This window comes from Nuphar pumila, chromosome 2, assembly GCF_984573655.1.
Source record: "Nuphar pumila chromosome 2, dmNupPumi1.hap1.1, whole genome shotgun sequence".
Taxonomy (NCBI): domain Eukaryota; kingdom Viridiplantae; phylum Streptophyta; class Magnoliopsida; order Nymphaeales; family Nymphaeaceae; genus Nuphar; species Nuphar pumila.
The window spans coordinates 112753138-112775674 of NC_143250.1; the positions used below are offsets into that span (position 1 = coordinate 112753138).

Here is a 22537-nt window from a genome sequence, read left to right on the forward strand (position 1 = left end):
TGTCATAAGCTCAATATTTTCCCATTCACCTTTCCCTTTTTCTTTTTCAAAAAATAAGCATCGAACGCAGCCACTCGATTTTCAAGAAAACACAAAACAATTGTGAGATATGGTAAGGTTATTTTCCTCAGACCAGTAAACAAACAGCCACCCCAACCTTACAATTAAGAAGCCTTGAAACATCATACTATATTTGCAGGGTAGCACCGCTAGAAGAAAATATAAAGAGCCTGACAAAGACTGGATGCAAGCAACTTATTGCATTTCCACTTTCACAAACCGATGTGTGCAATACATATTCCATGCCCTCTGGCGAGCACGGTGAGTGCTGCAACCAATGCCCAAACTGCAACTTTGTATCCTGCAATACCTCCAAAACTTTGGGAGCAACTGCCATCTAACTCAGACGAACCTGGAAAATGCTATATTAGAAACCTTTGATGAAAACAAAAATAATCAACCTTCAGTCTCAGAGTCGGACGAGCTGAGTCCAGGAGTGGTACTGCCATTGCCAGTGATTGCATTAGGCTCCGATATAGAGTCATTGAAATGCTGAACCCTGTGATGGAATGAAGCAGACGATGACCTTCGCTTCATTAACTGCAAAAAGAGAATTTCAGCATGCTGCTAGACATTCTTAACATAAACAATGCAGGACACACACACACACAGACACACACACACACACACAGAGAGAGAGAGAGAACCTCATAAAATGCATTAATTTCCTCTTCGGTCAGTGCTTCCTCACCAGCATTCTCTTCCCATCCAAGAGACCTCAAGAAAGCTGCCTCCTCTTCTTCTGGAGCAACCATCATTGAAATCCCATTTGAATCTTGACCCTTTTTGCCATCACCCAGATTGTTCTCTGATTCTTCACATGCATCACCATTATCCCGCAGGGCATCTCCAAAATCTGCAGCAGGGACATCTTTCATTTGATCAACAGAACCAACCTCAGGAATCTGCACCTCCAACTTCTCCATATCAGAGGGTAAACTGGGGTTAGGCTGCACTGAAGCAGTTGCCATATTTGCAGTCTTCCTCCTCAGAGAATTGAAGAACTCGGTCCTATTTTGGCCTTGAGAAGGTGGTCGTTTGTCATCGATGGAGATCTGTGCTGCTGACAAAATTGGAGACTTGCGATCTTTTGGGTACTTCGAGTTACTAGGAGTAGATCCAGATGATGGAGAAACATTGGTGGAGTTGTGTGCAATTTTGGCAGAATTGGACACCACATTTTCCTTCACAATAGGAGAAGTTCCATTCATTTCACGATTGGGCTTGAGAACTAGCAGCTTCCCTCCTTGAGATGACTTGGGAGAATCAGCTCTTACAGGTCCACGCACAGAATTAACAAGCAGAGATCCAGGTCGCACCGTTTTAGGTTTTGGTTTATCTGAAGGGCTGAGTGCCTGCCCATAATGCACATATGAAAAGAAACATTAAAGGAGATTTATACTACTCAAAACACAAAAAAGAGATTAAGCAGAAAAGGAAATGGAACTAATTAAGTTTTCAACCAATTTCATCTGATCAGATAGCCTGTTCCATCAGTTATAATTCAGTCTATAACAGATTTTCATTATCCATATCTGCTAAACTAATCAACAGAAATACATCAAGGAAAATAAAGACCTTTGATGTACAAACCCCAATGTTGAAGTAAAAAAAAAACAAGTACTAACGGTCTTCTAATACTTTTATCAGTGTGCACATATATCAACACCTCATCATCTCACAAACAGAAATAACTTGGCAAACAGAAGATATGTGTTAAATGACAAGCATAGGTCTGACCCTCTATCCGTGTGTGTGTGTGTGTGTGTGTGTGTGTGTGTGTGTGTTATGTAGCCATTTCCATGTACACAGTTTCTTTGAAATCTACATGTTTGATGCTCAATATCTATGTTTGAAATTGACACCTATACCTGTGCCTACGTAACAGGCACACATAGGGATGGCAGTGGGGCGGGGCGGGGCGGGGGACAAGGTTTCCACCCCCGCCCCGCCTCAAAATTTTATCCTCCACCCCCGCCCCGCCTCCGCGGCGGGGATGGATTTTATCCTCCACCCCCGCCTTCATCCCCGTTTCATGTCCTCCACCCCCGCCCCGTCCCCGTCCCCGTCCCCGCCCCGTCCCCGTCCCCGCCCCGCCCCCGCCCCGTCCCCGTCCCGACCCCGCCCCCGTCCCCGACCCCGCGGGATGAGCGTGCTCGTCACCGGCGCCGCTGGCTTTGTCGGCACCCACGTCTCGCTCGCCCTCCGGAAGCGCGGTGACGGTGTCGTCGGCCTCGACAACTTCAACGACTACTACGACCCCTCGCTCAAGAAGGCCCGCCGTCGAATCCTCGGCGACCACGGCGTCTTCGTCATCGCCGGCGACATCAACGACGCCCGGCTCCTGGCCAAGCTCTTCGACCTCGTCGCCTTCACCCACGTGATGCACCTCGCCGCCCAGGCCGGAGTCCGGTACGCTATCGAGAACCCGGCGTCCTACGTGCACAGTAACGTCGCCCGGCTCCAGGGTTAGGAAATTAGGGAAGGGAGTTAGGGTTAGTAAACAGTTCATCTGAGTTGGGGGCGGGGATGGGGCGGGGCCGGGACGGGGATGGGCCGGGGGCGGGGCGGGGATGGGCCGGGGCGGGGATGGGGCGGGGCGGGGCGGGGGAACGTGCCAGTCCATCCCCGCCTCCACCCCCGGACGGGGATGGATTTTAACCTTCATCCCCGCCTCCATCCCCGTTTCATACCCTTCATCCCCGGTCCAAACGGGGCGAGGCGGGGCGGGGCCCCGCTTTCCCCCGGTCCACTGCCATCCCTAGGCACACACACACAAAAAAAAATTAGAGGGAAAGCAACGTGTTACCAATCGGGAGTGAAGAACCAAGCTTTATTAATAATCCTTTATCTTCATTTTAAAGTTTCCTTTATCAGCAAATGACCAAATAGTTCATGGTGGTGGAATAGAATATTTCTCATTTCCCCCTCCTTCCAAATATAATCATCTTTCAAAGGAATGTTGCAGTTTATTTATTGATAATAATTGCATAAAATACACCTAGTCTGAATTACCTATGTCACAGTTATAGGTCTCAGTACAAAGAGTACAACATGAAAATTTCTAAATGGATGGATATGTGGGTACTGTTAAGATTATATATATATGCTCTATAAGGGCATTTTTGTTATTTTGCTCATGTAATAAAACTGTTTATTAAAACAATTATTTTTTCTTTTTTTATTTCTTAAAATGTAATTTTAGAGGACCTTTAAGGGCTCTATAGTCAAAATGACCATAGAGTCGTCAGGGGCTCCCAACGGTTAGAAATATGACCATTAGGAGCTCCCAACGACTCCATTGGGAGCTCCCAATGGTCCTCTTCTCCTCCTTTTTGTGTATATATATGGGGTATGTTCCCTTCTTTTGTATTATACTTGTATTAAACACTTGATCAATAAAAGCCTTATAATTTTTTGCTTTTTGTGTATCTTTCATTTGCCTTATTGAACTTTGTATTGTCCCATAGAGGACTTGTGCATGTGCACTTGTATGATTGTAATCTTGTAAGCCTTCAAGTGGCTAGTGTTTTTGTGCTTCCACATACTTCCTCACATGGTATCAAAGCCACAATGTTCTTGGACAAGAAAGGTTGCCGACAGGTGGTTGTGCTCTTGACATTATCCTCTCCTTTTCACTTCAATCTCTTGCTTACGTTATGAAAACCAAGATTGATCTCTCCTTCAAGCTCAATGGTAAAAATTACATAACATGGGCTTCCGCCATAAAAAACGATCTCAAAGGGAAAAAGCTTTGGGATTATGTGATGAGTACTATTCCCGACCCCAACTCAAGTTTACAAAGATAGAAGGAGGTCAAGAGAAAGCCCGGAAGATGCTCGTACTAAGGCTATTGAAGATCATTATAAACAAGTAGAAGATTGGAAAAGTAACCATGCAAAAATTCTTGTATGGTTCATGAGCAACGTCGAACTTAAGGTATTTGCAACATTGCAGAATTCTGCAAAGCCAATGAAGCTTGGCTTTTTATGAATGATATCTATACCCAAAAGGATCTTGCAAGAGCATATTTCTCGCAAGAAAAGGTTAGGACCACCAAACAACGTGAAATGAGTATCCAAGACTATTATAGTGTTTTAAATCCCCTATGGGATGAACTAGCGCTCTTAGAGCCTAAGTGGGTTGCTATTGAAGCTGTAGAACTTAGGCAAAAATAAATAAAACAAGAGAATTTTTTTTAATTTCTAGTTGGGTTTCGTCCCGAATTTGAGCAAGTTAGGTCTTCTCTCCTACATAGATCTAATCATCTTCTTTTAAAAGGTGCTATTATCGAAATCATCCAAGAAGAAACTCATCTTGGTATGAGAAAGAGTTGTGGTGAAGTCTTGGTTGTATCTAAATCCAATAGCCATGTCAAGACCTATAAACCTCAACACTTTGGGAGGCAAAACAACTATAATAATAATAATAATAACTATAGTGAAAGAATAAAAATGATTATTTGTCATCATTGTAATGAGTCGGGTCACATTAAACCCGCTTGCCCAATGTTAAATGAAACATTCAAGTATAAGGTTGCTTCCGTTGAAGAATCTATTTTCAAGAAGGAAGAAGAAGGCAAAAGTGGAGATCTTAAAAACACACTTGGACAAATATCTATGGTAGTTCAACAAATTCTCAAAACAACTTCTTCTACATCGGGTACCACCATTGCCTCTGCATCCTCACCCGGTACGTACTCTTGGATTCTAAACTTGAGAGCATCTTTTCATATGACTCTCATGAAAACGCCTTAACCAATATATGTACCAATTCAAATTTATCTTGTTTTTCTATAACCGATGGAACTATTTTGAAAATTAAGAGTATAGGAACATTAGATTTTAAAAATTTTCAAAACTTTTTTATTCTAAAAGTTAAAGTTGTTCCCAAACTAAATTTAAACCTTTTTTCATTTCTCAAACTAAAAGTTAAAGTTGTTCCCAAGTTAAAGTTAAACTATATTTCTCATCTAATTGTTGCTTTGTGCAGGATCTCCGATCCGAGAAGCGAATTGGGCAGAGCTATAGAAAGGAAGATCTTTACTTTATGGACTATTTGTCTCTTTCTTTAAATTCTTTTTGTACTTATATCTAAGATAAGGGAATTGAAACTTGGCATAAAAAACTTGGACATCCAAGCTATTCTAAAATGTATCTTTTTCCTTTTAGGAACAATTTTTGTAATGAAAAAGATATGACTTGTAAAGATTATATTTTTGGGAAAATGAAATCTATTTCATTTCCAAATAGAACCTTTGTCAAAACAAGACCTTTTGAATTGGTACACTCGGATGTATGGGGTCCTTCTTCGGTTATGTCTTAAGATGGTTACTCGTATTATGTGACTTTTATTGATGATTTTACTAGATATATATGGGTCTACTTTCTTAATCTTAAGTCGGAAGTTTTCTCCTTTTTTAAAAAATTTCACATGAAAGTTAAGAATCAATTTCAAAGCAATATATATATTCTTAGATCGGATTCGGTGAAGAATATCTATCTAATGATTTTCAATACTATCTAAAACTAAATGGAATTAGTCATCAAAGATCTTGCCCTAAGACACCACAATAAAATGGGCTAGTATAAAGAAAACATAGGCATATAATAGAAACCACTAGAACTTTGCTTATTTCTAAAAATATTCTCAAAAGCTTTTGGGCCGAAGCCGTTTTAACTTCTACTTATTTAATAAATCGAATGTCATCATCCACTTTGAAAAATATCTCTCCTTTTGAAAAACTTCTCAAAATAACACCTGACTTCAATCGTTTGCGAATTTTTGGTTGTAAATGTTTTGTGCTTTTGTGCAAAAGAGACAAGTTATCTTCAAAAGCAATTGAATGTGCTTTCATTGGATATGGTGAAAATAAAAAAAAGATATAGATGTTTTGATTTTAAAAATAACAAACTTTATGTTTCCAAAGATATGACATTCTTAAAAGATGAAAATAGTTTTGAAGAATATGATAAGAGGGAGTAAATGGACTATATGTTTTTGTATGATCTCTCCCCAAGGGAAGATATAAATGCTAATGATGACTCTTTGAATCATTATAAAATTATAGATGATATAAATCATGAATATTCTAATATTAAAACATCACCGAGTAGTGATGACATTATTGATAGTTCTCCTAAAAATATTCAAGTTTATACCCCACGTGAGCAAAATAATCCTATTAGAGACTTAGAAAAAATTTCTCAATATAGTAAATCTATAGAAGAAACTCCTTTTAGAAGATCTAGTAGAGAATCTATTCCACCAAATAGGTTTGTTTCTTATGAGACATTATCTCCTAATTATGGGACTTGCTTAATAACTTTACATTCACATCATGAGCCTTTACACTTTAAATAGAATTAGATGCTCTTAACAAAGCAAAAACTTGGGAGGTAGTTAAGTTACCTCCAAACAAGAAACCCATTGGATGCCGATTGGTTTTTAAAATTAAAACCAAGAGTAATGGAACTTTAGAGAGATATAAAGCAGGGTTAGTAGCTAAAGAATACTCACAAGAATATGAAATCGACTATGAGGAAACTTTTGCACCCGTAGCTAGAATGACTAGTGTTATGATTCTAACAGCCATTGCATCAACTAAAAAATGGCTTATACACCAATTAGATGTTAAAAATGTTTTTCTTAATGGAAAACTAAATGAAGAAGTCTATATGGATTCTCTGCCGAGATTTGATATTGACAAAGAAAAATCTCTTAAACTTTTAAAAGCTTTGTATGGTCTTAAACATGCTCCCAAGGCCTGGTATGATAGATTCAGTAATGTTACGACTAATTTGGATTTCCGTTCATGTTATACTAACATAGCTCTCTTTATGAAAAATACAGGTACTAGCATTGTTATCATTCTACTTTACGTAGATGATATGATTATAACAGGGAACGACAAAAAAAGAGTTAGTAATGTTAAAAAAGTGTTAAAAGATCATTTTGATATGTCTGACCTAGGATTCTTAAGATATTTTTTAGGAATTGAAGTTGCATACTCTCCCAGAGGGTATATACTTTTTCAAATGAAACGTGTCACAAATATGTGTTAAATCTGGCATTTCAGATGATAAGAAGGTGGAAACTCCTGAAGTGGTGAATTGTTAAATTAAGACTTGAAGATGAGACTCTACTTGAAGACCCCACACCTTATAAACAGCTAATTAGGTCTCTCACTTGTCTGTCTATCACCATATCAGATATCGCTCATGTCGTTCACTCTGCTAGTCAGTTTCAATATGCTCCCACAGCTGTACACATGAGTGTTGTATTAAGGATCGTCAGATATATCAAGAATACCATAATTAAATGGCTCTTTCTATCCTCATCTTCATCTTTAGATTTACTTGCTTATACTGATGCTGATTAGGGAGAAAATCCCAATGATAAAATCTCAACTACTAGTTTGTGTCTTTTTAGAGGATTCTCTGATTGCCTGGAGATGCAAGAAGCAGTATAATGTCTCATCATCTTCCATCAAAGCAGAATACAGAGTTATGGCAACTACAACTATGAAACTTATATGGTTAAGAAATCTTCTCAGAGATATGCGTATTGACGTCTTCAAACCTTAGAAGATGTGTTGCGATAATAAAAGTGTAATTTACATTGCCAACAACCACACATTTCATGAACGCACCAAGCACATCGAGATGGACTGTCATTATATTCGTGATGAATTCCTGAGATGAACTATTAAGTTGCCTTTTTTTACTTCAAAATTTTAACTTTCGGACTTCTTTACTAAACCTCTTGCTGCTCCACGTTTTCTTTTCCTTCTCAACAAACTTTCGGTGTTTACACCGTAAGTTTGAGGGGGTGTTAAGATTTTATATATATAGGGGCATTTTTGTTATTTTACTCATGTAATAAAACTATTTATTAAAACAATTAATTTTCTTTTTTTATTTCTTAAAATGTAATTTTAGAGTACCTTTAAGGGCTCTATAGTCAAAATGACCATAGAGTTGTTAGGGGCTCCCAACGGTTAGAAATATGACCATTAGGAGCTCCCAACGACTCCATTGGGAGCTCCCAATGGTCCTCTTCTCCTCCTTTTTGTGTATATATATGGGGTATGTTCCCCTCTTTTGTATTATACTTGCATTAAACACTGATCAATAAAAGCCTTATAATTTTTTGCTTTTTGTTATCTTTCATTTGCCTTATTGAACTTTGTATTGTCCCATAGAGGACTTGTGCATGTGCACTTGTATGATTGTAATCTTGTAAGCCTTCAAGTGGCTAGTGTTTTCGTGCTTTTGTTTACTCCCTTACAAATATAGTACATGCAAAAATGCACAATTATGCTGCATACATTTTACACAATGCTCTAAATACAAAGTTAAACTCATGGGTTCGGGTTCGGGTTCGGGTTCGGGTTCGGGTTCGGGTGCGGGTGTGGGTTCGGGTGCACAACACGGCAAATACCAAAAATGCAGGTTTGAGAGTACGACGCGGCTATATATAATGGGTTTATATTTGGTACAATCGAATGTACCTACAATCTAGTTTGAATCTCACGGTGCGAGTTGTTTTGACACAATCTAACCTCATAGATGTGTTCGGCACAAAGTTACTGGAAGCTTCTTAGGTAGGTAGGAAGCACGCTTCTCGAAAAATCGCTTCGGAAGCGCGATACTCCTCGCTTCTGAAACTTTATGGGAATCTCTATTTTCTCATGTTTCTTCTATGCTTCCCACATGCATGGTCTATGCTTACTATATGTTTTTCTTAAGTTTCTTTTCATGTTTTTCATGAATTTTCTCTCACGCTTTCACTCACTTCTCATTTACTTTCTCTAAACGAGTAACCATCATTGTTAGATTTTAACAAAAAATCACTTTTAAGGAAAAATCATGAAATATAAGAATAATCAATTTTATTTTAGTTGTTTTTTGTTCGATTCCTATTTAGTTACCATATTGCTTCATTTTTATTCTTGTTTCGCTTTCGAATTGATACTTCATTTTCCGCTTCCTATAAATTTTAAAATGCCTCGCTTTCGCTTCCCGTATCGTTTCCCGCTTCTACTTCTTAGTTTGGCAACCTTGGTTCAGCATATTCAATTTAGTAGAAAACAACTCTTGGATCATGTTTTTTGACAAAAAAACATGTTTTTATGAGTCCGAAAAAATCAATGCCTTCATAGCCATTGATTTTTGGATCGCTAGAAAAACCTGTATACAGGTCAAATTCCGATGATCCAAAAGTCGGTTCCCACTAAACAAAACTTGTAGATCACATCTATGGTGTTAGATATGAGAAAAAAGAAAAAACAAATCCCATTTGCTAGGTCGATTACACATACAAACGATTGTAGTAGCAAATCTTAATCCTATATATATGGGTTTGGATTAAGTTTAAATCCAAACCAATATATTAAAGACCTGGGTTTGGATTAAATTATAATCCAAACCTATGCTTTTTTAGTATTAAAGGGGGGGGGGGGGGGGGCTCAGGCAAAAAGGGTTTCACCACTTCTCTCATTTTTTGGGTATAAAAGAGGGGAGAGGTGGTGGTCAAAAGGGTTTTGCCATCTCTCTCTCTCTCTCTCTCTCTCTCTCTCTCTCTCTCTATGTGTGTGTGTGTGTACACACAAAAAAGAAGAAATATGAAGACGATAAAGAAGAGAAAAGAAGAGGACTCATCATGCAAGTATGCTCTCTCTCTCTCTCTCTCTCTCTCTCTCTCTCTCTCTCTCTCTCTCTCTCCACACACACAAAAAAAATAAGACAAGAGAACTCATCATGCAGGTACCACCTCTCTCTCTCAATGCTTTTTCTTCTCCTCCTCATTCTTCTTCTTCTTCCTCCTCCCCTTCTTTCTACTCTTTTGTTCCTCTTTTTTCTTCTTCCTTCCCCTCCTCCTCCTCCTCTTCTCCTTGCCGAAGGGAGTCGAAAAGGAGAAAGGGAAAGGGTGGGGAAGGGTTGTCAGCCCCCTCCCCCCACCCCCTTTTGTCGTGAGTTTGGTCAACAGGGCACAGACTGGCCTTGCCCAGCTAACCAAATGAAGAAAAAAAATTGGGTCAGGCAAGGCAGGGACTGGAACAGACCCAGTCCAGGCGCACCTGGTGCATGAGCAGTACCTGCCCCTGTACCCACCGCACCCGACACAGGTGTGCTGGCCTCCCTGACACACCCATGTGGCATAGGTTAAACTGTTATGAATTAAAAGTTCAAAACATGTTAAAAATATATAGTAAACTATAAACAATGATCAATAAATATATGTCACATAGGTGCGGGTGTGGCACTTTAAAAAAACTTGGGTACGGCAGTGCGGGAAGGATATATATATATATATATATATATATATATATATATATATAAAATTTTAACAGTTTTAAGTTAACACTACGTGTATTTGTGTGCATTTATGTATTTATATATAATATAGATAAAAAATGGACTTGATTAGGGTTAACTGAATCTACTTTTGGATAGAAATGTACCTCAGTGTGGTTGACTTCACCTAACACAAAGGAAGCTGTGTCCAAGTGTCGCACCCGCCTGGGTGCGGGTGCGGTGCCATGTTAGAAGAGTCCATGTGACATAGAATATAGTTAATTGTAGACATTTTTTGTGTAGTTCGATCATAAGATGAAATGGTTCACTTTAGGTTTGAAATCTAGTTGAACTATGCTCAGAAATATCCAATACCACTATGGATAAGAAATGAAATGAAACAGGTATGAAAGCCTGGTAGAAGTACCCATGTTATATAGAACAGATAGATGAAAGTGCATGACAGAGTGATAGTGTTAATGAGGGTATTACAGTTCAGATGTAAAAAACAAGGACACTTATCTTTGGCAAGACCGATAAGCACTGAATATTCTAATAATAAGATGCTTTTAGAGGTTAGCAAAATATGCAGTCGAAACCAATTGTTTAATTAAGGATTGCGAAAACACAAACAGAAATTAAAAGGTGCTCTTGAGGAAGGATTAAAAAACTGATTTTGCATCCTGCTTTAAGTTTATGGAATTTATTAGAGGGAGGCAATAGACTAGAAAGAGGAGCCTGGATAATTTAACAACACATTCAAGCATGAGAATCAGGCTGGTGAACTGAGCTTAATCTCGGGCATGATAAACAGAGAAGCTGATCCAGCATGACCCCAAGTTTGGATGAAATAACAATATATTGTACAAATATTGGTCCAAGGATCAGATTGTAAGGTTATTGACATTGATTTGAATCATGTTGCATTCTTTATCTACCTGCCAAAAAGATAGAGAAACTAGAAGACATAGCTTCCTTTCCCACCCATTAAAAAGAAAAGAGAATTTCTTTCTTTCAAATTTTACAAATTGCATAAATTCAAATTATTTGAGGGTTACACTGTTAACAACTCATTATTCCACTAAGCAATTTGCATTTAAACAACCTTGTATAAAATGTATTTTTGTTTACTCAAGCCTTGGTAATATGAGAAGTACAGTACACTAAAATGAAAGTTGCGGAAGACCTATCTTGCACTGTCAGAGAATTCCCATTATGATGCCTAATTGGTAAGAGTTAATGGCTATCGAACAATATTAAACATGAAAAAGCTCCCAAAGTCAGAGAGTAGAGAGTACCGACAATGTTTCATAGGTAACCACTAGGGGCTAGAAAATGGCATCAGTAAAATACCTAGACCTACTGATTTAAAATTAAAACATTAATAAACAGCAAAAGCAATTGATGATACACAAATAATTTTGCATAATTTCTTAGTTCAACATAGTTATAATCAATCAAAAGTAATAAATGAAGTTTTATAAGTCCTAGCATCCAATGCCACATCAGAATCTCAGAAACTAGATGCTTCAAACCCATAGTTCACTTGCTGAGCATCAAATCATTTAAGAAATGGACTTCACTAGAAGGCCAATTAGATAATGTAGCTAACAGTTTGCAGCTTCGATTGAACCAAAAGACAATCTAATTCAAAATAAGCAGTTAATGTAAGTGATCACAGAAAATTTGTCCATAAATACAGCAACTATCTCCAATATAGGTTAGTTGGAACTGCTTTAGAAAGGGAAAAGACACAAGTCACTTACGGAGTTTTTAGGCATTGAAGGTGTCATAGGTATCAATTGTCTTGACTGCTTAATAGCCAATTCCTCGAGCCTTTGAGTCTCAATTGACAACTGCATTAAAGGAGAGAAATTAATCAAAGAACAGAACAGTTAGTCAGCAGTTATAAGATACAACTCATCCATCATATTACCTGTGGAGTGGTATGAGCACGTGCAGGAGCTTGAGCTAATGTTTCAGCCATGTTAAGGCCGGTTGATGTATTTGGCGGCATACAGGCTGCATTTGCGGCAGTAGCTTGTTGAACAGATGAAAGCATGCTGTTGCTTCCAATTATAACAGGAACTTCAGCTAAAGCAGATGTCCAGCCATCACCACCGATAACAGATGCACTACCTAATGGAAGGCCTTGAGCAACTGTGCTAAGCCCAGGAGATAGAACCCTACCTATATCAGGAGCTCCTACATTAAGCCATCCATGTTTATCATCAGAACCTAGAGATGGGAAATCCCTTTCAAATGCAGACTTGTGAATACTTCCCACAAGACTTCCACTACTAAGTGTGCCATTGTTCATGCCTCCCAACTCATTCCCTGGCCTTCTAACGTTGCCCTCACTCCTCTCACCTCTTTTTGCAGGAATCATGGAATGTGACCGTCTCAAGGTCTCTTTCTCAGGCCTACTGGCCGTCATGATATTTAATAAAGCATCAGCATAATCACTGTCCCTATCCCTAAGATCTCCCAAAACCGACCTATCTTTCTCTCGAAACTCAAATTCTCTTTCCCGGTCCTTATTCCAATCAGATCGTGGAGCATCCCTATCACAATCATAATCATAAACTCGGTGATTCCGTCCAAAACTACTATATGGGCGTGAATATAACACTGGATCCTTGTCATGCATCATACCACCATTACTACTAGAACTCCGATGAAAATGAGAGGCAGAATTTCTTTCCACAAATGAGGAAGAGCGAGGAATGTCATAATCAATAACACTTGAACCAGACAACTGCAAGTGAGATGATCTATTTCTAGTCGGAGGTGCAATGGAAGAATCATCTGTCATGAAGTATCCAACACAAAGATAAATAATTAAACAAATAAGGAATCAAACATTTTCTAGAAGAATAGAAGTCAAAACTAATGATGAAATGCAGAGTGGAATACAAATATGTATTTACCCAATTGAGCAGTTGAGGTGAGATGATGGGGGGTGGCACCACCCCCCGCCGTGCTTCCAGTGGATGCCTTCAACCATTCAGGAACTAGTGTTGGCTCACCTTTCTCCATGGCACTTCTCAACCATGATCAGATTATATGCGACCATAAGGTATCGGATAAGGCAATCTACGAACAGCCATCCTTAAAAGAAACTTTATTGGCTGTACAATTGAACAATTAGCAATACTCTATCCCCAAAAGGAAGGTGAAATTCCCCCACGTTTTCCACCTATCTGCCCCCTAAGAACACCAACTTTCTCCACCACCACCTTTACAAAAATTCCAAAATTTTCTGTTCATAACAGCATTAACCCGAAACCTAAATCCCTCGCCAAATTATAGGGGGACACACAGTTTGGCAAGCTTGCTTCTGACGTATGAAATCTTATCCCATTGTGTTTTGGTTGGATGAGAAAACTCGGAATAAAGGTAATGTAATCAACACTCATTCACATAGAAACTTGGCAAAAATCTGAAGAACCAGCAGTTCTAACTATAAATGATCCCTATCCATGTATCTACAGATCCCGCTCTTCGGGCATAACATCTTTCATTCCCAAACCATGTATTGCGTCAAACTAGTCCAATGAACAACGCAACTCTACACAGAAACAGAACCCCACATACGCACATTACCCAGGGCAGAGGAAGAAGGGGAGAAAAATCGAACCAGACGACAAGAAACTTTGAGGAATGGACTACCACGTCCCTTAGATCGTTAAAAATTCAACCCAATGAATGGACTCTCAACATCCCTTCATTCCCAGCATATACGTGTATACCCACTGTCCCCAAATCCAACCCTCATTCCAAAATCACAAACCCCAGCGGAAAACAAGAAACCCTAGATTCCGGTGGCCCGGTACCAAATTAAACCAAGAACAAGAAAACCCTAAAGGAAACCCCTCAAGCATATATCAACAAAAAAGGAAAACAATCATCTAAAAGAGGAAGCAAACTCCGAAAAACAAACGAGAAAAGAAAGCGAAACACCCGAAGATAACCGAAATACGCCGATGCCGAATGCGAGGAGAAACCCCTTCTCCTCTCCCACCCTCTATTCCTCAATTCCCCTATTCAGAAAACCTAAATTCCCCCACCTTCCCTCGCCCAAAAGCAAAACCCAAGTGCAGAATTCACGAAACCAATCAACCCAAAAAGAAGCAAAGAAAACGTGACCTGTGCGGGAATCGGGAGGCGTCGAATCTCCTCCCTCTCAAGAGGGCAACGAAAAGGGAGAGAGAGAGAGAGAGAGAGAGAGAGAGAGAGAGAGAGAGAGACGTCCTCTTCGCCTGCCGGAGAAAACCAAAACTCCAGTCGCCGGGAAACGGAGGCAGAGGTGGGGCACTTACGGCCGGTGGTCTCAGCGACTACTCAAGAGAGAGAGAGACTGGTTGCAGATAATCTCTACTATTGTTGGTTGCAGAAACGTATGAACACACCCCTCTTTTCTGCGCCTCTTCCGCCTTCAAAAATCCCAAACCCCTTTCCTTTTTTTATTTCTCCTGTTTTTTGTTTGTTCACCCTCTTCCTTTTTTATATCCATGCCCCTCAAAATTTTATCTTTTTTTTTCCTTTATCATCAACCTTTAAACTCACTTTAATTTAGCTTTAAGATATGGCCGGAAGGAAATTTTCTCCGGTGGTATATCTCAGACCTAAGGAAAAACAAGGCTTGGTTAGGCTGGGACTAGGGATGTAAACAGTTTGGGTTTGAGTTCGACATGCCATTGAATTTGAGTGTGTAAGAGTGGGCTCTGATGAAATTACACTCAGAACTAACCCTGATGCCGTTCATCTATAAGCAGGATGCCATTGATGCACTTCATTTTGCAAACTCCAGATGTCGTTCATTTGAGGCATCAATGACTTTGAAAAAATGTGGAACCCACCTAAGAGATACATGTAAATGTGTATCCAATTAGGGCATGCTTATCCTTATTGGACCCGAGTCCAATAGAGACATTCATTATCTGTATCAGGATCCGGTTCCAAATCCAATTGACCTAGATCCAACAATACTTGACAAGTCTATATAGGCTCAAGAACCTGGCCTAGCCCAGGCCCCAAATTGGCCCCCACACTAACCAGCCTGGCCGGTGCCCAGCCCAATTAGGGTTTGTGGGGGTGTGACTATTCTTTTGACTAGGTTTTTTTTTTTTTGTGGGCAGTTTTTTTTTGGATGGCTTTTTTGTTACATGCTTATTGGTGTTTATTTTGGGAAATGACCAAGCTGCCAGTTGGATATATGAGAAGCATTTTAATGATTTGGATTGAAAGAGCGATTTGTGGGATAATGCATAGGAAAAAGATGGAACCTATTGTAGGCCTCACTCTGTAGGGCCCACAGATATTTTTTGGGCCCATTGGATGTGGTGGGCATGGTTTAACTAAGATTGAGGGTTCTAGAACCCTGACCTGCATTTGCCTTTGGCCATAAAGAATAGGCTTGTGGTTCAAAATATGCAGCGTATGTACATATTTAGGTTGAGGTGAAAGTGAGCATTATCGAGAATATATGCAAACTAATTTTTGAGTTTTTTTTTTTTAATTCTAACAGAAATAGATGTTGTTTGCATGCTTGATTTTATAGACATCGGTTATTGGATAGTCTAATTCTAATGTGTGGTTAGACTTTTGTAGGGTTTGAAAGTCAATGGTTAGAACTTTTTATAAATATTTAAGGCTTAAAATAAATTCTTTTTGCGCACAATGACCGTACCACACAGGTAATTTGATGTGTTTCTCTTAAAAATCCTATAATTTTTTATATTATTTCTATGTTCAAAAATGCAAATGGCTAGCGTTAGAATGTTTCTTTTACCCTTCGCATGCACAAAACTGATGAAGTTCGCACAATATATTATTTTGCTCATCGGTGCGGCATACATTCACATAAAATGAGGTCCGCATGTTTTTTTTTGCGGACTTCATAAAGTTCGCATAAAATTTAAACTTGAAAAAATAAAGAAGTATGCATAAAATATGTATAAACTTTCTTAAGTCTTCATAAAATATATGTAGACTTCCTCGTTCAAGTTTAATAGGAAGTTCACATAAAATTTTATGCAAACTTCATGAAGTCCGCAAAAAAAAAAATATTAAACTGATGCATAAGTTTTCCAAGACTGGGCGACGAGTACTTTTCTAATTGTTTGTGGCTAAAAAAGGTAGCATCTTATGTAACTGCAATTAAATTCTTTAAAAAAGGTTTATTTGTATCAACATAAACAAAAGTTCAGGGCCTTTTTGAAAACTTCCAACAATTGCTGGGTGCATTTTCCAATTACCCCAAAAAGTTAGGCGCCATTTCAAAGTTTCCTAATGGGTCCGTGCTAAACCCATTTGGTGCTAAACCACATGCTAAATGGGTTTTTTGAGTTTTTTTATTTATAAATTCTTACCATACAGATGTGATCTATGTACTTGATTTTATAGGGATCAGCTCTTGAAGCTTTTGATTCCAATACATTGGTGGGTTTTTATAAAGTTCAAAAAATCAACCGTCCAAAATCTGTGTAAATTTTTGAGGCTCCAAACATCATTTTTTTTCACCCAAAAACACATGATGCAGGTGTAGATTCTTAGTAAATCGTCCATGCCCACATAAAAAGCATCAGAGAAACTGAAAAACTCATTTAACACACGGTTTAGCACCAAATGGGTTTAACATGAACCCATTACTTAACATATGGATGCTTCTTAAGTTAGTAGGGACGCTTATGTCATTCACAAATGGAATGGACCCATATCTTTAGTTCTCTAGAACATGAAATCCGTTTGGGATATTTCTCCTCACATCAAGGATTGCTTTAAATGTGTGCCTTTGCCACTTTAAATTTACCAATAAAAACTTATGATAAGTTTGTTATTACTTTGAGGGGCAAAAAATAGTTTAGCTTTTAAAACTTTTAGCATTAACAAATTGTATTGACTTATATGGATTCATCATCTTGTGTCATTTAATATGGAGCCTTTAGTCCCACTACAACAAAAAATAGCAACCATTGTGGGTGTGGCATAAAGACACTCATCTTTCTTACTATGGATTAACGTGCAAAATGGTGTTACCACATGATTAGGGAAACAATTGGAGTTTTGACAAAGAAGGAATTAGTGGATCAGAGAGGGAATTAGTGGATCCAATCCAAGTTTTCCCACAAGGTAATGACTAGAACATTGCACCTTATTAAAGTAAGGTGAATTAGTGAAATAAGCCTTTTCCAAGTTGACTAATAATTAGGGAAACAATTGGAGTTCGGATCAGAGAGGGAATTAGTGGATCCGATCCAAGTTTTCCCGCAAGGTAATGACTAGAACATTGCACCTTATTAAAGTAAGACAGTGTGAGTACTGAATAAGGAAATGAGAATGGCAGTGAGTTGAAAATGCTAAACTGTGAATTCTGTGTTTGTCAGTTCTTTTATTTGAATACAAACATGAAAGGAAACTGAATTGCCACATTTTCCTAGTTGGAACGATTGGTTTCTCCAACAGGTTTGACTCGAGTAACTGAATCCATCAACGTGAAAGACATGATGTTATTATAAAGTGTGATTGCTATAAATTAAATAGTAGAATATTTAAATAAATGGAAAATACTCCCTCTCTCTCATTTCTTGTGCTCTGTTGGAAACCGGTGAAACTTTATTATAAAGTCCCTTGCCCAATCCTTGGACATGATCTTAGTTTGGTTTTGGTCCTCAAAACTGGTTTTTTTTTAACTGACTGGTTTTATTTATGATCTGTAAACATAGGAGTCATAGAGATTTGGTGATCTGAGAACTACGTAATTTTCAAAGGGAACTTTTAGATGTGATTGTCAATAACTATGAACATTATATTCCCATAACCATGCATATCTGTGGGGGGGGGGGGCGGGGCAATTGTAAAGAATTTTGACAAGGACTTCAGGTGTTGATTTTTACCATTGTTTTCTTTCAACGATTAGCTAAGGTAGATTCTCCAAGAGAAACCAATATCTGCAGTGGTCAATGTATCAAGCACCTGAATGCAGGAATGTTCATGTCCTGACTGGAAAACGGAAAAGTTTTACAATTGCCAAGCAAGTTAGACATTGCTCGCTTCAAATCAAACTGATGACGTTTCAATAAAGTGCAAATTTTAAATGAACTGTAATACATACATTTTTACAGCAGAAATTTGTTTAATTGTATGCAAAACCTGTGCCAAAAGCTCAAACAAGCAATATGGAACTCCAACCATTTCATTCTCCTCCAGACTTCGTTGAATGCCAAATTATCACAAATATTGTGGAACCAAACTTCTATTCGACATCAGGCATCCATTCAGTTCTTGAACTTACATTAGGAAGAAGGTTTCTTTCCAAAGCAAGCCTTAAACCATGTTGAATTCATGGTGAAAGTTTGTTGCACCAGTTTAACAACCTCCATCAAACAAGAGCATCTCATTCATATACAACTGCTGCATGGATTACATCAGCATCCATAACGCGTTAATAACTTTTGTATTTGGATGTTTCTCCAATAAAATCCAGTAGTCTCTAGCTGCAATGCTGCTGAGCATTGCAAATTACATCTCCAACCACATTTTTGCACCACAATTGGTTCAAAGAAAACTCTTCGCAGAAACCATCCCTTGTGCGCAGGAAACCAATTTCCCAAGATCCCACAATTCTATCCACTTGATGCAGGAACTAATTCTTCTGAGGGTGAGGTATCACTTGTGACCAGGCTAGCAACAGACAACACATCCATGCTATCCACCCTAACAATTCCGTCATGGTTCTCATTTTTAATCTCTGCCGTCTCATTTTTGACATCTGTCACCCCTGAAGCTGCTGAATCCTCAAATTCCTTGCTGGCAATTCTCTGCATAGTGTGCGCAGGGAAGGATAAACTTCCACCAAGGCCTTTGGAAAGAGAAACATATTTCAGAACAAGATGTTTATAACTCTCGAGTAATGCTTCCACATCCTCCACTGTTAGATCACCAGCATGAGCATATAAATATGGGTATTCCCGAAAAGAACTACTGATTTGATCCTCTTTTAGAAGAGCAACAGCACCTTTCTTTTCCAAGTCTGGAATTGGTAACCCTTCAGTTTTTGAGGAACCCTTTGCTCCTGACTCCACCTTATTTTCAGCCAACTTCACAGAGCCTTGATGTGGATTTTGATCACCACGTGTGGGCCGAAAGTTGTTAAGCAAACTCTTCGGCTTCCATGACAGTGACTTTGATTTTTTTTCTTCTGGAGTTTCGGGTTCCGAACTTGTTTGATTGGAGACATTTTCTGCATAGGACGAAAGGCCAGCAAGGACTGCACGAGCAGATTCCATGTTCTTTTCAAACTCAACTTCATCCATCGAGAGGGACTGAGCATTAATACTTGAGATAAAAGATTCTGTCGAGAGCAAGTTAGTGAAGAAATATGCTGCTTCAGACACTAATCTTGACTGTCTTCTGTACCTCTGTATGTACAATAGGTTTGAATGTAGCTGTGGAGGGTTGGCCTGCATAGCATTGTCGTTACAAATCAAATATTTGATTCCAGCTAAATATCAGTTATTTTCTAGAGCTTGAGCAAAAATGATGAATGATTTAACATTTTTTCTTTCAATAAATAAATTGAGCAGAAATTAAGCATCCCTGTTTCATATCCAACTAACGAAACAGAATTGACGCTTCTTCGAATCCATTAACCTAAAAAAGCAAAAATAGCTTTCATGCATGAAGTCACAAAAATATGTGGACATAAAGACAGGGATTAGGAGATGGCTAATTTAAGAATGACATTGCCAAATACAATTGTTTAGCAGAAAATGCCAATGAATAAAAAAAATTATTCTCAAAAGGAGAAAAGATTTACCTTTATTGTGACATAAATGAGTACAGGAAGAAATTCATCAGCTCCAGGAGGATTGTCATTTGATGCTAATGAAGCATTCAGCAGCAAGTTGGTGATAACTTTACAGCAATTCAGGATACAGACAAGTTTGTCTCTTGGAGCCTTGTACATATTAATTTTCTGAAGTTCTTTTTGAGCAAGCTGAAGGATGTAAGAGCAAAAAAATCATAAAAAAAAGAAACCCCAAGAGATATACAAAGATTAGCTAAAACAAATAATGATTGGCCAATCAAAAGATGAATGCAGATGCCCTATCAAGGAAAAGAAACTGCACACTTCCTCTAAAGGGAAGTTCTCAAGGTGAAGCCGGCCATGTTAAATTGTAATTCATAAGACAATGTATTAGCTATAGGGGTATTTTAGTCATTTTTACAGTTTTACGCATATTCATGTTTTTGAATAGGATTGTAATTCCTCCTATTTATTTTTTCTTATTTTTTGTAATTTTTTTATTTTTTATTTTTGTTTTTATGTAATATTTCTATACACAGTCAGTGGCATGGTACAACAGTCAGCCACTGACTGTTGTACACAGTTTAAAAAAGACAGACATTGGGCTGATTCCCAACGTCTCTAATAAGAGCCGTTGGGAATAGCCCAACGCTTATAAATAAGAGCTATGTGAGCCCATTGTATGAATGTATTACAGTAAGGAGCTGTCTCCTTAAGATTATAAACACTGTGCATTTATTGCACTTCTTTTGCAGTGTAAAGCTTATATACACTGTGCATTTATTTTGTGTCTTTATCAAGTTATTTGAAAACTTTTTGTTTGCAAGGATTTTTCACATGATATCAGAACAAGGTTGAAGAAAGAAAGATTGTGTGGATTCTCACTTTTCGGGTGCTTCGAAAAGCGTGCCTTCAATTTTTTGGTGATTAAAGTGGATCCGCTTGTTCATCCAATATTTTAAAAGACTTTTCTATCAAGAAAGGTCTAAAAATCCTTTGTGGTACATATTCTTTTTCATCATCTCTCTTCTTTAATGGGTGAAAAAGACTCATTTTTCTCTCGGCTTCAAACTCAATGGGTCCAACTATCACGTTTGGGCCGGAAACATGGAGGCTCATATTAAAGGGAAAAAACTTTGGGGCTATGTCCAAGGTTCGATTTTCGAACCGGAGTTAAAGATAACCTTGATGAAGAAAGGAGAAATAAAAATCCTTGAAGGTGAAAAAAGAGCCAAGGCTCTTGAAAACTACATCAAAAAACATCAAGAATGGGAGATGAGGAATTTTAAAATCCTCTCATGAATTTTCTCTTCCGTGAAAACAAGAATTAACACCAATATTATCAAGTTTAAAAAGGTTTCTCAAGCATGGGAGTACCTTGAGAAGATGTACACCTCTAGGGACTTGTCCCATAAATATTACCTCCAAAAGAGGGCGCTAACTCTTCATTAAGAATAAATGACTATAAGGGAGTATTTTGCCGAACTCTCTTCTATTTGGGATGAGCTTGCTATGCTCGAACCCAAGTGGAGTGGAGAAGCCATAGAGTTTCGTCATAAACAATTGGAAGAAGATAGATTTTTTAATTTTTTGAATGAGCTTAGGCCTGAATTCGAACAAATTCGGTCTTCTCTTTTATCCGTCTTCACTTCCCCCTCTCTTGAAGATGTAATTACTAAACTAAGTGGGGAAGAGACTCGTATGAGTATAAGCAAGAACAACCCAAGTGTTCTAGCTACACCTTCTAATAATGAAGAAAATGAAGGAGTTAATACCGTCTCAAGACCGGGGAGCAATTTAAGGACCTACAAGCCTCCTCACTTCAAGAATCAAAACTCAAGTGGTCAAGGAAGAAAGAAGGATTATAGCAAGCTTTTATGCCATTTTTGTAAGGAACTGAGGCATATCAAGCCTATTTGCCCAAAGTGGGAAAATTTACTTGCCATGGCTACTACATCTCAAACTCAAAAGGAAGAGTGCTCGTCATCTTCAAATGGAGCTCTCTCAGTGCAACAAATCGTGGATGTACTTCAACCTCTTCTAAAAATGGCTATTTCCGGAGCCGCTATGTCAACCTCTTCTCCTCCTGGTAAGACCTCTTCGCTTTTATATTCGGGTGCTTCTTTTCACATGACCCCAAGTTTTAGTTCTTTTTCCAAATACTCAAAAAATCTCTCTCCATCTTTTGTTCCAACCGCAGATGGAACATCTCTTGAAGCAAAATGAATAAGAAATTTTGAAAAACAAGGGTTCTTTATTCCAAAAATTAGATTTATACCCAAATTAAACTTAAATTTGCTTTCTGTTTCTCAACTCTCAGATCATGGGTGTGATATAAAGTTTTCATCTAACAAATGTTGGATACAGG

At 38.4% G+C, this 22537-nt stretch overlaps 2 protein-coding genes across 2 annotated transcripts in view; both read right to left on the minus strand.

The window, feature by feature from the left end:
- Positions 1–14836, minus strand: LOC149846778 (uncharacterized). The gene is made up of 5 exons (XM_089996570.1): positions 13289–14836; positions 12295–13166; positions 12125–12214; positions 708–1415; positions 1–600 (listed from the first exon to the last, which is right to left on the minus strand). The coding sequence occupies exons 1-5, from the start codon at positions 13395–13397 to the stop codon at positions 457–459; spliced, it is 1923 nt and encodes a 640-aa protein (XP_089852696.1). The 5' UTR covers positions 13398–14836; the 3' UTR covers positions 1–456.
- A 3477-nt stretch (positions 14837–18313) lies between these two features.
- The window catches only part of LOC149846779 (vacuolar protein sorting-associated protein 9A-like), a 30333-nt gene continuing 26109 nt past the window's right edge, over positions 18314–22537 (minus strand). The window contains exons 4-5 of the mRNA XM_089998145.1: positions 20179–20358; positions 18314–19822 (exon numbers count right to left, since the gene is read on the minus strand). Of these exons, the coding sequence (XP_089854271.1) occupies positions 18986–19822; positions 20179–20358 (1017 nt within the window). The 3' untranslated portion in view covers positions 18314–18985. The remainder of the gene's footprint in view (positions 19823–20178; positions 20359–22537) is intronic.

What these genes read in the sequence shown, in the direction of transcription:
- LOC149846778 (XM_089996570.1), bottom strand. Translation starts at nt 13,397, where the DNA reads ATGGAGAAAGGTGAGCCAACACTAGTTCCTGAATGGTTGAAGGCATCC. An exon ending in GTGCTCATACCACTCCACAG is followed by an intron (nt 12,215 to 12,294) that starts GTAATATGATGG and finishes CCTTTAATGCAG; the next exon opens with TTGTCAATTGAGACTCAAAG. An exon ending in AAATTAATGCATTTTATGAG is followed by an intron (nt 601 to 707) that starts GTTCTCTCTCTC and finishes CTCTTTTTGCAG; the next exon opens with TTAATGAAGCGAAGGTCATC.